At 41.3% G+C, this 16411-nt stretch overlaps 1 protein-coding gene across 4 annotated transcripts in view; it reads left to right on the forward strand.

The window, feature by feature from the left end:
* The window catches only part of Nup153 (nucleoporin 153), an 89429-nt gene that overhangs the window by 38376 nt on the left and 34642 nt on the right, over positions 1-16411 (forward strand). For 2 of the 4 annotated variants that reach the window (XM_004667932.3, XM_045136530.1), the window contains 3 exons: positions 10855-10904; positions 11096-11222; positions 16179-16313. In XM_004667932.3, the coding sequence (XP_004667989.1) occupies positions 10855-10904; positions 11096-11222; positions 16179-16313 (312 nt within the window). The remainder of the gene's footprint in view (positions 1-10854; positions 10905-11095; positions 11223-16178; positions 16314-16411) is intronic. The other 2 variants (XM_045136528.1, XM_045136531.1) reach the window with 2 other exon arrangements.

Consider the following 16411-nt stretch of genomic DNA (forward strand, 5'->3'; position numbering starts at 1 on the left):
TCCAGCCCGATACCACATTTTCTTTTTTCATTCCTCTGTTGTAAACTTAAAAATTTCTATAAACTATTGTGATTAATACTATTGTAAAATTTGGGGGTTCAGGATGGGTCTCCCAGAATTTATGAACCCCAAGTTTTGTGTTCTATCCTACCTTTACAAAGAGTTGATAAAGACAGACTTAAGAAGGATGAATTATGAATTATTCAATATATTTAGGGAGAAATCAATAATTGTTGGGTTTAGGAAATGTGCTCTCATGTGGAAACACAGCATAGATTATAAAGTTCGTTTAAGAGAAATTGAGAACTGACAACTGGAATAGAGCTGAAAACATGCTGACTTAAGAGAAACTGTAGCTTTTAAAGAGAAACTCTAGGGTAAAGCTGCTGGCACATCGAAAAAGAATCTAGGAACTTGTGTAGGGAAACTTAGAAAGAACCCATATGACATCTGCCATGTTTATTTAGAGCGCAAATGGTGAGGCTGAAGGAATAAATGAGAGGCCAGATATCAAAGCAGAGACAAGAGATTCAGGGGAGAAATGAGTAATGAAGAGAATTAACTCATGGTTAGCCCATGTTGAAAGAAATTATACAGTTAGGAGGCCTAGAAGTTGGTGAGAGTACCCATGTGGTAGATCTGGAGTGTAAGAAAAATACGAACACAGTGGATTCAGTAACCAGAGGAAAATCATGCATGTAATCTAAATGAGAAGTTACCCCAGCCAGGTGTGATGGTGCATGCCTTTAATCCCAGCACTTGGGAGGCAGAGGTAGGAGGAGTGCCATGAGTTCAAGGCTACCCTGAGACTACAGAGTTAATTCCAGGTCAGCCTGGACCAGAGTGAGACCCTACCTCGACCCCCCTCCCCCCCAAAAAAGGTAGTTACTTCAAACTATAAAGCAGAGGCAAGCAGAAAAGTATCATACCAAGAAATAGTTTTATGCTCTTTCCCCCCACCACCCAGCCTGGCTAGGTGAGAGGGAAGCTGGACTCATGCATCCTTGTGGCCAAAACGAAGATAGGTAGGCAGGCCTAGCAGAGAAACAGAGCTGAGCCTGCAGAGTTCCCCACACTAAGAAGATGATCAGCCTTTATAGGCAAGGGGGAAGACCTGATTGGTTTATAGAGAAGACATGTGGATCCTAGAGATCCAGTCCATTTGGTCCATCTAAGTAGTGCTTTAGACTGTGTATAGCAGGGGCTGATTAGTCTCTCTCTTTTTTTTATTTGGTTTTTCGAGGTAGGGTCTCACTCTAGCCCAGGCTGACCTGGAATTCACTATGTGGTCTCAGGGTGGCCTTGAACTCACGGTGATCCTCCTACCTCTGCCTCCCGAGTGCTGGGATTAAAGGCGTATGCCACCACACCCGGCTCCATGGTTAGTCTCTTTTTTTTTTGTGGTGGCATCTCATGTTCTCTTGAGTTTCAATCCCTAACTGAAACTGCCTAAAAAAGCTAGCTTTCTCCTATCCTACTTAAGTAAACAATGAACATTGATGTTCAAATGTATGTGATGTGTTGACTTGGACGTCCTGTACCCAGGTGTGGAGGAGTGATATAGTTGAGCTGTGTGTACGTTTATTTATTTATTTATTTAGTGGCAGATGTAAAGAGGCAGAGTGACAGGGCTTCCTGCCTCTACAGACAGATATTATTACAGATGTTACTCTACTTCATGTATCTGGCTTTTAGGTAGATATTCGGGAATGGAGCCCAGGCCATTTGGCTTTGCAACCAAGCACCATTAACTGCTGAGTCATCTTTCTATTCCCTCTGTTGTCATTAGTTTTTAATATTTTTTTTAATTTATTTGACAAATAGGCAGAGAGACAGTGAAAGAGAGAGGGAGTGGGCACACCAGGGCCTTTAGCCACTGCAAACAAGCTCCAGATGCATGTGCCACTTTGTGCATTTGGCTTATGTGGGTCCTGAGGAATAGAATATGGGTCCCTTTGACTTTGCAGGCAAGCGCCTTAACCACTAAGCCATCCCTCCAGCCCCTCTATTGTTTTTTTTTTTTTTTTTTTGTAGTCAGTGAATACAGTCAAGTTGGTACCAGGGTTAGCCTCTTCCCTGTCCTCTCCCCTACACAGCGGCCCTCCTTGTTGGGGTATATAGGTCTTGAATTGTTGGGTTAGCCTTTAGTTTTGGGTAGGAGGAAATGTCTCTGCATGTCATGACCCAACATATACCTCTGACATTCTTTCTGCCTCCCAAATTTCCCTAAGCCATGTGGGTTCATATTAGGTCGTCCTTTGTGTTGAGATCTAGGGTGCCTCTGTGTCTCTGGATATCTGGTTTGGAAGGGGTTGAATGTTTTCTGTGTCTATCTCCTTCACTGTTGTGCTGGTTCCCAGATTGCCAAGAAAACAACATTATTGCATGTTTCCCCAATTATTCTTAGTTTCAGCTGGGGCCCTTTTGCGGTATGATGGTGTGCTTCAGTCCTTAGGATTTTCTTCTATCTGAAAAAGAGAAGCAGATTCTCCAGTGGAGAGTAAAGTTAGCACCAAGTAAATGGGATAACCATTGTTTTTTAGAGAGAGTTTAGTGGAGAGTAGGTTCATTTTTGATATGGTTCTGACTTGTTTCCTAGCTCCAGCTATAGGTTCTGTTCCACTGTGCACCTTTTGGTACTAGACATGCTGTCTGGGGACTGACTCCCTTCCAGCTTACAGCCATGTTGCTCCATGGTATGTATCAAGAGTGTATGGTATCTTTAGCAGTAGGATCTTACTGCTAACCTATGGTGAGTCCTCAAGCGCTCTGACATAAATCTGTCTTCTTTTGGGAGACCTTGTAGTTCTGTGATCAAAAGCTTATTGTGGATGATAACCACCCGCTGGTACCAGGAGTTACAGGTCAGCACCCAAGAAGAGAAGGAAGAAAGGATAAGTGATATAAAAGATATAGGGAGAAGTGGGGGGGAGCACAAATAGGAGATAATGGACAGTTTTCGTAGTACCCTCTTCAGGGCCTTGTGAATCCGGTGTTCCCTCTAAGGGCCTGGTGGAGGTTCAACCATTTGGTCTTTCTTTTACAATGTAGAGTTATATGGCACCATTGCCTTTTGGGTCCAGTTTTGTGCACCCCACTGCACCCTATTGTCTGGTCCTCAAGATGCTTGGTAGGTATGTCAGCAACTTGGGTAGATTCAGGTTAGGAGCTGTAGATGAGTGAGACTATGCAGCTATTATCTTTCTGTTATTGGGAGAGTTCACTGAGAATAAGCTCTTCCAGGTTTGACCATTTTTCTTCAAATTTCATTGTGTCATTTTTCCTTACTGTTGTCTAGAATTCCATTGTGTAGATATACATCTTAGTTATCTATTCTTCTAGTGATGGACATCTGGGTTGATTCAAGCTTTTGGTTATTATGAATTGAGCAGCTATAAACATGGTTGAGCAGATCTCTCTGAGCAGAGGCGTGGAGCTTTTAGGGTACTTGTCCAGTAAGGGAATAACTGGGTCTGTTGGTAACTCTATATTCAGGTTTTTTTTTTTTTTTTTTTTTTTTTAAAGAACTTCCATAATTGTAAACAATATCCCATGGTAATGTCTTCTCTCCCACCACTTTCCCTTTGAAACTCCATTGTCCATCATATCCCCTCCCCCTTTCAATCAATCTTTTATTTTGATGCCATGATCTTTTCCTCCTGTTATGATGGCCTTGTGTAGGTAGTGTCAGACACTGCGATGTCATGGACATCCAGGCCATTTTGTGTCTGGAAGAGCATGTTATAAGGAGTCCTACACTTCCTTTGGCTCTTAGTTCTTTCTGCCACCTCTCCTGCAATAGACACTGAGCTTTGGGAGAGATATTGCAGTGCTGAGAACTCCTGTCACTTCTGTCCAGCACCATGATGCCTTCTGAATCATCCCACAGTTTCTGCCATCTGAAAAGAGAAGGTTTTTATCCAAAAGTGAGAGTAGCATTAATATATGGGTATGAACATTAGGAGAAGTGCTTACTGGGCAGTTAATCATATACATTTAGCCAGACGGCAGCAGATGTTACACCCCTAGGGCTCATGACTACCCCTGTTTTAAGTTTTCAGTATCAGGGATGTATGTATTCCTTTCATACCAATTAGAGGGCAGTTGGTTTCCTCCATGACAGGCATGCCACTATTGCACCTGTTGTCTCGTTTGTCCTAGCTGACAAAATTTAAGACTTCCAGTGTCCACTGTTGAGTATCTTCACTGGTGATTTCTTTCCCATTGAATTGCATGCAGAATGGCTTCTTCCAGCTTTCTGTCGGCTGCTCTACAAGGAGGTTATCAGCTCAGTTCCAGCAGGATTTCTCAGTGGCCTTGCAGCCCAAGTATGTGGAGGCTTCAGCAATAGGGTCTTACCATCTATTCCTGGTGGGAAACCAAGGGCCTCAGCAATGGCCTCTATTGTTTTGGGGGCATTAGGGACCTCCCTGACCAACAACTCACTGGCAGGTATCCCATCCCTGACACTGAAAATTTTGTAGCAACAATCTTTGGCTCCTGAGTGTTCCATTGTCCAAAAACGTAGGTTTCCATATGATTTATTTATATCCCCTTAGATTTTGATTAGCCTTCCCTCCACCTTTTCTTTACTCAATCTCTTCTGCTGACCTGACTTGGACCTTTTCATTCCCATTAATCTGTTCATCTACTTGTATATATACAATACCATCCGGAAGATTATACTAAGTGAGGTAACCCAGGCCCAGTTTTTTTTAGGATTCTCCATATTACTTTCCATAGTGGTTGTACCATCTTGCATTCCCACCAGCAGTGGATGAGGGTTCATATTTCTCCACTTCCTTGCCAGCATTTTGTTTGCATTTGAATTTTTGATGTTTGCTATCCTTGCTGGGGTAATTTGGAATCTCATAGTAGTATTAATTTGCATTTCCCCAATGACTAGGGGTGATGATCATTTCCTTAGGTGTGTGTGCCGTCTGTATTTCTTCCTCTATGAACTCCCTGTCCAGCTCCTTGACCCATTTTGTAAGTGGATTGTTGACTTTTTATTGTTTAGGGTTTTGAGTTGTTCTGTAGGCCTCTTGTCAGTTGGATATTCAGCAATTACCCCCCATTCTGTGGATAATCTTTTGGCTCTGCTTATTTTATGTTTTTCTGTGAACAAACTTTTCAGCTTCATAAGATCCCATTGGTTGAGTGATTATTTAAGATTCTGTGCTGCTGGGGTTTTGTTCAGGAAATCTTTTCCCATTCTTAAGTCTTGGAATGTTCCTACTAACTTGTCTTCTAGTAGTAAAGTTTCTGTTGTTATATTGAGGTCTTTGATCCATTTGGATTTGATTGTTCATGGTGAGATGTGAGGATCAAGTTCAGTTTCTTGCATATGTTTATCCAGTTTGTCCATCACCATTTGTTGAAGATGCTGTCTTTTTTCCAGCCTATATTGTTAGGGCCTTTGTCAAATATCAAGTAGCTGTAGTTGCTTGCTGAAGGAGTTTATCACCTTTAAGAGTTTTGGAATGGAGGTTCTCAGGTCTCTTACATATAGAATCATGTTGTTTGCAAATAGCACTAATTTTACTTCTTCCTTTCCAAATTTTATCCTCTTTATTACTTTCTCCTATCTTAAATTGCTTGAGCTAGGACATCCAGTACTATATTAAAGAGCAGGGGTGAGAGTGGACATCCCTGTCTTGTTCCTGATCTCAATGGGAATTCCTTCAGTCTCTCTCCATTAAGTATTATTTAGAGTTTAGTAGCTCTGTATATAGCCTTTATTGTGTTAAGTTATACACTGACCATGCAGAGTCTCTCCAATGTTTTGATCATGAAGTGATGTTGTATTTTGTCAAAGGCCTTTTCTGAATCTGTTGAAATGAGCCTGTGGTATTTGTGTTTAACATTGTTTACATGGTGTATTACATTGACAGATTTCCTTATGTTGAACCACCTCTGCGTTCCTGGAATGAATCCCACTTGATCAAGGTGGATAAAGCTTTTGATGTGTTGTTGGATTCGATTTACGTGGATTATGTACAGGATCAGTGCATCTAAGTTCATCAGGGAAACAGGCCAATAGTTTTTGTGGCATCTCTTCCTGGATTTGGAATTAGAGTTATACTAGCTTCATAGGAGGAGTTGGGGAACTTTCCCTGTTCTCTAATTGTGTGGCACGGTTTGAGAAAGGTTGGTTTGAGTACGTACATGAACGTTTGATGGAATTCTTTTGGGGGAGGGTTTTTATCACCTTTTCAATCTCGATGAGTGTGATAGGTTTGTTTGGGAGATTAATCTGCTCTGAGTTTAGCTTTGGTAGATGGTATGTGTCTAGGAATTTATCCATTTTCTCCATGTTATCCAGTTTTGTTGAGTAGAGGGTTTTTAAATAAGTCCTGATGATTCTCCCAATTTCACTTATGTCTGTTGTGATCTCTACTTTTTTGTTTCTAATTTTGTTCATTTGAAGCATCTCTTTTTTTTGTTTGATCAAATTGGCCATGGGTTTGTCAATTTTACTTATTTTTTCAAAGAACCAACTTTTTGTTTCATCAATTTTCTTAATAGTTTTCTTAGTTTCCAATTCATTAATTTTTGCTTGGATCTTAATTATTTCTTTCCATCTGGAGCTTTTGGGTTGGATTTTTTTTTTTTTTTTTGCTTTTCCATTGCCTTTAGGTGGATGGTTAGGTTATAGATTTGGGATTTCTGTCTTTTTTTTTTTTAATGTTTTTATTTATTTATTTATTTGAGAGCGACAGACACAGAAAGACAGATAGAGGGAGAGAGAGAATGGGTGCGCCAGGGCTTCCAGCCTCTGCAAACGAACTCCAGACGCGTGCGCCCCCTTGTGCATCTGGCTAACGTGGGACCTGGGGAACCGAGCCTTGAACCAGGGTCCTTAGGCTTCACAGGCAAGCGCTTAACCGCTAAGCCATCTCTCCAGCCTTCTGTCTTTCTTATGAAGGCATTTAGTTCTATGAATTTTCCCCTGAGGACTGCCTTCATTGTGTCCCTTAAATTTTGGTATGATGTATTCTCATTGTCATTTGTTTCTGGAAATTTTTCTATTTCATTTTTTATTTTATCCACTACCCATTTATTATTTAAAAGTGTGCTGTTCAGTTTCCAGGAGCCGATGGGATTTTTGGTGGGTGTTTGGTTGTTAATTTCTAGCATTATAGCATTATGATCTGACATCATGCAGGGGATTATGTCAGTCTTCCTAAATATATGGAGGCAGGCTTTGTGACCCATATATGACTTATTTTAGAGAAGGTTTCGTGTGCTGCTGAGAAGAATGTGTAGTCTGTGTATTTGGGGTGTTACGTTCTATAGATGTCTTAATGCTGTATGTTTAGCTCTTTCACTTCCCTGTTGAGTTTCTGTTTGGATGATCTATCTGTTGCTGATAATGGTGTATTGAAGTTCCCACCTATGATGGTGTTGGTGGATATTTCTGTTTTGTTATGAATTGTGGTTCACCTGTGTTTGGTGCATAAAGATTAATGATTGTAGCCGTGTGTGGTGGCACATGCCTTTAATCCCAGCACTCAGGAGGCAGACAGAGGAGGATTACTGAGAGGAGTTCAAGGCCACTCTTAGTCTCCATAGTGAATTTAAGAGCAGTCTGGGCTAGCGCGAGACCCTACCTGGGGGGAGGGAGATTGATGATTGTAATATCCTCTTGCTGGATTGTTCCCTTGATGAATAGGAAGTGGCCTTCTTTGTCTTTTTTTGATTATTTTTGTTTTGAAGTCTATTTTATACAATATTAGTGTGGCTACACCTGCTTGTTTCTTCTTCCTTTTTGCTTGGAATATTGTTTTCCACCCTTTCACTCTGAGGAGGTGTCTGTCTTCAGTGGTGAGGTGGGTTTTTTGAAGACAACAGATTGAGGGGTCTAATTTTTTGAACCATCCTGTTAGCTTGTGTCTCTTGATGGGTGAATTAAGGCCATTAATATTTAGGGTAATGACTGTGAGATTTGATTTGATCCCTGCCCATATTGTGATGGTATATGTGGTTTGGTGTTTCCATGGACTTTGAAGTTTTTTTGTGCCTTCTCTGAGTTAGGTTATTGTGAGCTGCTTCTTATAGGTACTTGAGGTTGATTATGTGATTCTTCTATGTAGAGAATTTCCTGAAGTTCTCGCTGTAGGTTTGGTTTTGTGTTCATATAGTTGTAAAGTTGAGAGTTTTTCTGGGAAGGTTTTTCTTTCACCATCTATTATGAGGGATACTTTTGCTGGGTAGGGTAGTTTGGGTTGGAAGCCATAGGTTCTTAGAGTTGGCAGTGTTCCATTCCAGGCCCTTCTGGCTTTCAGGGTTTCCATTGAGAAGTCCTTTAAATGTGATGTGCTGTTTTTCCTTGCTGCTTTTAAGACTTTCTCTTTGATGTCAATGTTTAGAGTCTTGACAGTATGTCAAGTATGTTTCTCCTTTGGTCCACTCTGTTTAGAGTTCTGTTAGCTTCTTGTATCTTGATGGGCCTTTATTTTGAGAGTGGGAAAGTTTTCTTCGATTATTTTGTTGAATAAGTTCTCCATGTCTTTGGTCTGAATTTCTTCCCCTTCTGGTATTGCCATGATCCTAATGTTAGCACATTTGAAGGTATCCCACATTTCCCTCATGTTCTGTTCACAGTAACTTTTGAATTTATTGAAACTTTTGCACTCTTGAACTGTTTCTTCTGTTTTGTCTTCCAGATTTGAGTTTCTATCCTCCACATGGCTGACTCTATTCTTGAGAGCCTCTAAGGAGTTTTGAGCTTGTTCAATTAGGTTTGCATTTTCTACTACTTTTCTATGTATGGTTTCCATCCCTCTGTCAAGTTCTGTTTTTACATCATTTTCTGATTTTCTTGATGCTTCTTGGAATTCCTTCTTGCATTTCTTTGTCTTCATTTAGTACATCCAGCTGGTTTTTTAGATCCTCCCCCCCCCCGTTTTCCTTTATATCTATTAACTGTGTTTGGACCCCTTCTATTTTCTTATCTATTAGGTCTAGTGAAGGCAGTGTCCACACGAGTATCAGTCCTTTGTTGCTTTTGCCCAAGTTCTATCAACAGCTTGGTCAGGGTTGCATTTCTCATAACTTCCTTTTGGGTTTCTGATCCTATTGTCTCTTCTGTTTTCATTAGAGCATTCAGTGGTAGGACTGGAAGATCTTACTGGATTTACTTGCATTTGATTTTTTTTGTTATTTCTTTTGCATTTTGGTAGGCCCGTCACAGTGTGGGAGCAGGGAGAATGGGACTGTGGTCACCAGTGAGGGGGTTGGAGAAGGGCAGGGGTAGAGGGGGTGTCATACATGGTCTGGACATCAGGAGGGCTGGGGTGGGGCGGATGGAGCAGCAGGTCTGAATTAGTAGGGGCCAGGAGCAGAGCTGAGCAGAGCTGAGCAGAGCAGGTCTGAAGTTCCTGCGGTGGCTGGGCCAAGGGGTTGGGATCTGAAGTGGGGTGGGGGCGGGGCCAAGCAGAGATGGCTGAAGGATGTTGAAAGGGGCCGGCGCCTCACAGGGCAGGTGGAAGTAGAGGGCCTGGGCAGAGTATGTCAGTTCTAAAGTTGAGGTTGACATGGGGGGCGGGGGTGTCCTGTCTCCTGGGTGGGGGTGGAAGGAGTCAGAATTCCCACGGGGGCGGGGCCAAGCATGTTGGATCTGAAGTTCTGGGTTAGGGGCGGGGCTAAGTCTAGAGGGTGGAAGGAAGTTGCGCACCAGGCTGGTTTAGGGGTGGGGTGGGGCAGAGTGGAGACTCCAATTCCCAGAATGAGGTGGGTGGGGCAGAGAGGGACCAAAGTGGGGGGGGGGGTTGAAGTGGGGGTCTCAAGACCGGGCGGGGCTCATCCCCCCCCCCCCCCAGGGCTGGTGTCTGGGAGAGCTAGTTTCTCCTTGCCTGCAGTTACTGCAAGAGTAGCCTGAGGCTGGCCTCTTGGGGTGATTGGGGGACCGGTGAGCTCAAGAGCACGGGAATCAGACGATTTCCCTTTTTTGCCTCTCCGCAGCCTCCCACTGGTGATCTGTTAGAGATTGCTCTCCCCTAAAAGTCCCAGTGACCCCTTGATTCTTTGCCTTTTCTTCCGGGGAGTTGCGGTGTGGTTAGGCGGACGCCATCTTGACGGGAAGCATTCTCTACTGTTACTTTTATGAGAGACATCCATATTGATTTCCCCAGTGGCTGTGCCTAATTCTTACCGCAGTGCATAAGTGCTCCCTTTTGTCCTTATCCTAGCCAGTATTTGTGTTTTTTTCTTTTTGAATATTTTATTTATTTACTTGAGAGAGTGGGAGGAAGAGGCTGATAGAGAGAAAGAGAGAATGGGCATGCCAGGGTCTCTAGCCATTGCAAACTGCAGATGCATGTGCCCCTTGTGCATCTGGCTTATGTGGGTCCTGGGGAATTCATCCATGGTCCTTAGGCTTTGCCTATAAAGCTAAAGGAACCAGTACTTACATAAAGCCAATGCACAATGTGGCACATGCATCTGGAGTAAGTTTGTAGTGGCTAGAGGCCCATGTCCTCTCGTCCTCCATCTCTCTCAAATAAATACAATCACCAAATCGTCATGATGCTATAACTTCTGGGGTTGGGATGTAGCTCAGTGGTAGAAATACTTGTCTTGGATTGCTAAGGCCGTGTCGGCAATCAATCCCAGTACAGAAATAACGTACAGCATGTTCATTCCCCGTCACACACGCATGCACGTACACACACACATACTAAGTCTGGTGGCACTTGCCTTGTAATCAAATCCTAGCACTTGGGAATTGGTTCAAGGGCAGCTTCAGCTTTGTGATGAGATTCAAGTGAGCCTGGACTTCGTGAGACCCTTCTCAACACCACTCTCCCTTTAGTAATTTAATAATAATCATACTTTTTTTTTCCCTTCTAGACTGTCAATGAAAAAAATATGACCTCAAGACAAAATAGAGAGCAAGACAGGTAATATCTTTTTACACACAGCTAGATTTCTTTATAATTTATAAGATCCATTTTTATGAACAGCTTTGAATATTAAGAAAATTAAGTATAATCAGAAAAACATTCTTTTCTTAACAGTTTTGGTGTTTTGAATATTTAGTTATGGGCCAAAATAATATATCAGTTGTTTTAACTTTCTTTTTATTTGCTAGTGGCTTTTCATATCCAAATTTCAGTATTCCTGCAGCCAATGGTATATCTTCTGGAGTAGGTGGTGGAGGTGGCAAGATGAGACGAGAAAGAACACGTTTTGTTGCTTCTAAACCCTCACAAGAGGAGGTAGGCTTATGTTTCATAACAGTTTTGATGAGGTGGTGATAAGTAGTGGACCACCAGGGCTGTACCTTGGGGGGAGCCATAGCATCTGCCCTTTAAACCTTCCCTTCAGAATCTAAAACCTGTTTACCTAAATCTTATGAATTTAATAAAAGTGTAAAATATGCAGTCATTCTTCTAACAAGGAAATTGCTACTTTGAACGCTGTCTTTAGTCCAGGCTGTCTTTGAACTTACGGTACTGCTCTTTCCTCAGACTCCTGAGTACAGGGGCTAAATGCATGCACCACTGAGTTTGGGTTGCTACTGAAATTTTTTGATTCTCTGAGTATCACTGCACAGTTAATGCTTGTTTCTAAAACTTAACTGAATGACCACTTCCTGTTGTCTTCTTGCTTGCTTCCCCCTACCCCAGGATTTTGTTATTTTGTGTGTTAAAGGTAGGGTTTTTTTTTTTTTTTTCCTCTTTTAAAATATTTATTTTGGGTGTAGGGGAGGAGAGGGAGAGAATGGGTCCACCAGGTCATCCAGCCACTGCAAACAAACTTGAACCTGGGTCCTTAGGCTTTGCAGTCAAACTGCCAAGCCATCTCTCCAACACCCCCCCCTTTTTTCTTTTTTTTTTCTTCGAGGTAGGGTCTTACTCTACCCAGGCTGACCTGGAATTCACTATGCAGTCTCAGGGTGGCCTTGGACTCATAGCTATCTTCCTATTTCTGCCTTCCGGGTGCTGGGATTAAAGGTGTGCACTACCACACCTAAGCCCTCTTTTTCTTTTGAGACAGATTTGCATATATTCTAGACTAACCCTGAACTTGGTATGTAATTTTGCATGGACTTGAACTTACACCCTTCCTTCCTTCCTCCTTCTCTTTAAATTATTTATTGAAGAGAGAAAGTCAGAGCCAGAACCTCTTGCTGGTGCCAGTGAACTCCCTATTTTTATGTAGGTACTGGGGAGCTGAACCTGGGCAGACACTGGCTTTATAAGCAAGTCGTAGGTCCTGTCCCCATTCCTCCCCTCCCCCTCCCTTCCCCCCTCATGGTGTCAAGTGCTTTTTAAATTGCTGAGCCCCAGCCCTGAATTTAGGATCTTTCTGACTCCATATCTTGGTGGTGGGATTACAGGTGTGCATTATCACCCCAGATTTATGAGGTACTGGTGGGAAATCAAACAGTGTTTATGCATGCTAAGCAGGCACTTTATCCACTGACCAATAGCTATACTGTAGGCCAACTGTAGGTTTTCAGTTTTGCTGTTTGTTTATTTAGTATTCAGATTTACTGCAATCCAACCTGTCATTACATTTGGGCTAATTCCCAATAAAACCTAAGGTGAATATTTATACACTTCTCCTTTTGCCATAAACAGTGTCTTCTCTTGGATATTTACCTAGAAATGGAGTTTTTGAACACATTTTTGAGTGTGTTAGATGTTGCTGTATACCTCTTCAAAGGTACTTTCCTAGTTTGACACATTCCATGAGAAGAGATAGATCTGCTTTTTCTTTATTTTCGTTATTCCTTGTTTTTTTGACTTTAAAGTTTCTTCCAGTATGATAGTTGCAAAATCTGTCATAGTTTTATTTGCATTTCTTGTTAGTGGGATTTTTGTGTGTGTGTTTTTCTTAATCCCCCCCCCCCCCATGGAGCTATTTATGTAATTAGAAGAATTCTTTAGCTATTCAGACCTTGTGTATAAAAGACTCACTGAAGATTAAAAGCCTTTCCATCTGTAGTTGGCATTATATATATTTTAACTATTCTGTTGGTGTTTTGATTCTTTTTTTCTTTTAGGCTTATTAGCAGTTGCAAAAGTTTTACGGTATATCTCTCCTTTTCCTAGTAAATGCTATTATTCTTTTCTAGCATACTAGTATCATGACTTTGGAGGTTTGGACATCATGCCTTATATTCTCCTTAGCAAGGAGTATTGGAATTATGCTAAGGGCCTTGACTCAGTTACCAGTCTCAGATTTTATATTTGTGTTTAATTAGAGCCGTCTTACAAACAGGTTTTGTATGTAATCATTTTTTTCTTGCTTGGTTTATTTGTTAATTACTTTTTGTTTTTATTTAGTTTTTCCAATGTAGGGTCTTACTCTAGCCTATGTACACCTGGAACTCTGTTGTCATGGGCTGCCCTTGAACTCACAGTGATCCTACCTCTGCCTTCTCAGTTCTGAGATCAAAGGCATGTGCCACAGCACACCATGTTAATTAACCTGTTTTTAAAAAATCACTGGAAGTATGCGAGTTTTACTGTTGTTGTTGCTGTTTATTATTTGCAAGCAGATAGAGAATGGGCTTGCTAGGGCCTCTAATCACTGCAAACAAACTCCAGATTCATATGCCCCTTTGTGCATCTGACTTACGTGGGTACTGGGGAATCGAACCTGGGTCCTCTAGCTTCACAGGTGCCTTAGCTGTCAAGCCATCTCTCCATCCCTGTTTTTGTTTTTTGAGGTAGGGCCTTTGGTAGCTCAGGATGACCTGGAATTTACTGTGTAGTGTCAGGGTAACCTTGGACTCAGGGTGATTCTCCTACCTCTGCCTGTGCTGGTATTAAAGGTGTGCACCACCAAAAGCATGACAAAAGCATATCAGCGGGGATGGGGTCGGGTGGGCAGTGGTAGGAGGACCCCTGTGAGTTTGAGGACATCCTGAGACTACATAGTGAATTCCAGGTCAGCCTGAGCTAGAGTGAGACCCTACCTTGAAAAAAAAAATCTACCCAGTGCCGGGCGGGGTGGTGCATGCCTCTAATCCCAGCACTCTGGAGGCAGAGGTAGGAGGATCGCTGTGAGTTCATTCAAGGCCACCCTGAGATGACAGAGTGAATGCCAGGTCAACCTGGGCTAGTGTGAGATCCTACCTTGAAAAGCCAAAAAAAAAAAAAAACAAAAAAAAACACCCCAAAACAAAAAAACCTACCTTGTAATGTGGGCATGGTTGTACTCACCTTTAATTGCTCAGGAGGCAGAGGTAGGAGGATCACTGAGTTTCAGGCTGGCATGGACTAGAGCGAGACCTACCTTGTAAAACCGAAATAAATAAGTGAATATCTACATTTTAGCCTTTTTTTTTTGAAGATTTATTTATTTTTTATTGGGGGAAGGGGTAAACAGAGAAAGAGGCAGACAGAGTTAGTATGGTCATACCAGTACCTCCCACATCGTGCTCTAGACACATGCTCTACTTTATGCATCTGGCTTTCCGTGGTCCCTAGGGAATGAAACCCAGCCTTTCAAGGCTTTGCAAGCAAACACCTTTAACCACTGAGTTATCTCTCCAGCCCCTACCTGTATAGTTTGAGTAAAGCGTCTCTTAAGTTTCACACTGTTGCTTTTCTCTCTCTCTCTCTCTCTCTCTCTCTCTCTCTTTCTTTCTTTCTTTCGTTCGTTCGTTCTTTCTTTGAGGTAGGTCTGTAATTCAGGCTGATCAGGAATTCACTATGTAGTCCCAGGATAGCCTTTAACTCATGGCAATTCTACATCTGCCTCCCAAATGCTGGGATTAAAGGTATTTGCCACCATGCTCGGCTCATACTGTTATTTTTCTCCCGCATTTGCTTTTAGCGACTCCTCATACTTAAAGTAAGTCCTAATGTCAATAGCATCTGGTTGGGTTTTGTCTTTCAGATGAAGTGCACTTGAAGTCCACTTATAGCAAATGTAATTATTAATTAAATTAGTTTAAATTTTATTTGTACTTTTTCTATCTTACATTGAACATAGCCTATTTGGGGGCCAAATAGTTGTTAAATTACAATTTTATTGCTTTTTGTTCAACCTCTTAGTGCTCAGGTGGTTCCTTTTCATTTTGACATCTTTCTGTAACATTTGAGAGGAGAGCTGGCTAAGCTCTTAAGGGGCTTGTCTACAAAGCTTAATGACCCAGGTTCAATTCCTCAATACCCACATAAAACTAGATGCACAAAGTGGTGCATTCTTCTGGAGTTCATTTTCAGCAGCTAGAGGTCCTGTCATCTATCCCTCCACTTTCTTCCCCCGGTCCTGTAACACTTCCTGTAAAAATGCTATTTTTGGTGGCATTCATGTTAGCTGCATTTATCATTTATATTCATCTAAACAGGCTACAAATTCGTAGTATGTATAATTTTGTTTTTATATAGTTAACATTTTGAGTAAGTTAAAATTACGTATGATCACAATCTCCATTTCTTTCTGGAATCTGAGTTTCTAATTGATTTTATCTTGCAGCCTGAAGAACTTGTAGAACAAGTGTTATGGCACAGAATTTTACTTTTCTTTTATCTGATAAAGTCTAAAAATTGATAGGCCTTTATTTTGTCTTTCCCATTCAGTTTCTCCTTACTTTTGTTTGTTCTCTACCGTTTTTTACTTCTTTAAAATTTTTATTTGTGAGCAGAGGGATAGTAAGGGAGGACAAGAGAGTGTGGGCACACCAGGTCCTCTTGGTTCTGCAAATAAACTTCAGATTCATGTGGTACTTATATTTTATATTAATACCATCACTTTGGTGTTGAGTAAGAATTTTTCCTTTTATGAATTAGAAAATTGATACTGAAGTAATAAAGTTACTAAAGTCACATAGAGGTTGGTGGCACAACTGGGAATATAAATCTTCAGCTTTGTTTTAAAATTTTTAAAAAATTTATTTGAGAGAGAGAAAGAGAGAGTGGGCATGCTAAGGCCTTCAGCCACGGCAAACAAACTCCCAATGTATGAGCCACCTTGTGCATCTGGCTCATGTAGGTCCTGGGGAATTGAACCTGGGTCTTTTAGCTTTGCAGGCAAGTTCCTTAACAGCTGAGCCATCTCTCCAGCCCACTTTATCTTTTTTTTTTTTTTTTTTAATTCATGAGCCCATATATTAATATTGTCCATAACTTTATAGGTTGTCTGTGAAAATGATTAAATATTAAACAATGACATGAAATACAATATAATTCATTATAAAACATACTGTGTTTTAGGAAATGGAAGCACCAGTGTTACCGAAAATCTCTCTACCAATCACCAGTTCTTCATTGCCTACTTTCAATTTTAGTTCCCCTGTCATTGCAGCTTCCTCACCATCATCAATCAGTTCTTCTCAATCAACAAACAAGGTACAGACCTTTGTATAAATGACATGATTACTGTTCCTTAAATTTTTTTTTGGAATTTTATTTTGCTTTATTTTAATTTATTTGAGAATGCCAGAGAG

This window comes from Jaculus jaculus, chromosome 17, assembly GCF_020740685.1.
Source record: "Jaculus jaculus isolate mJacJac1 chromosome 17, mJacJac1.mat.Y.cur, whole genome shotgun sequence".
Lineage (NCBI taxonomy): Eukaryota > Metazoa > Chordata > Mammalia > Rodentia > Dipodidae > Jaculus > Jaculus jaculus.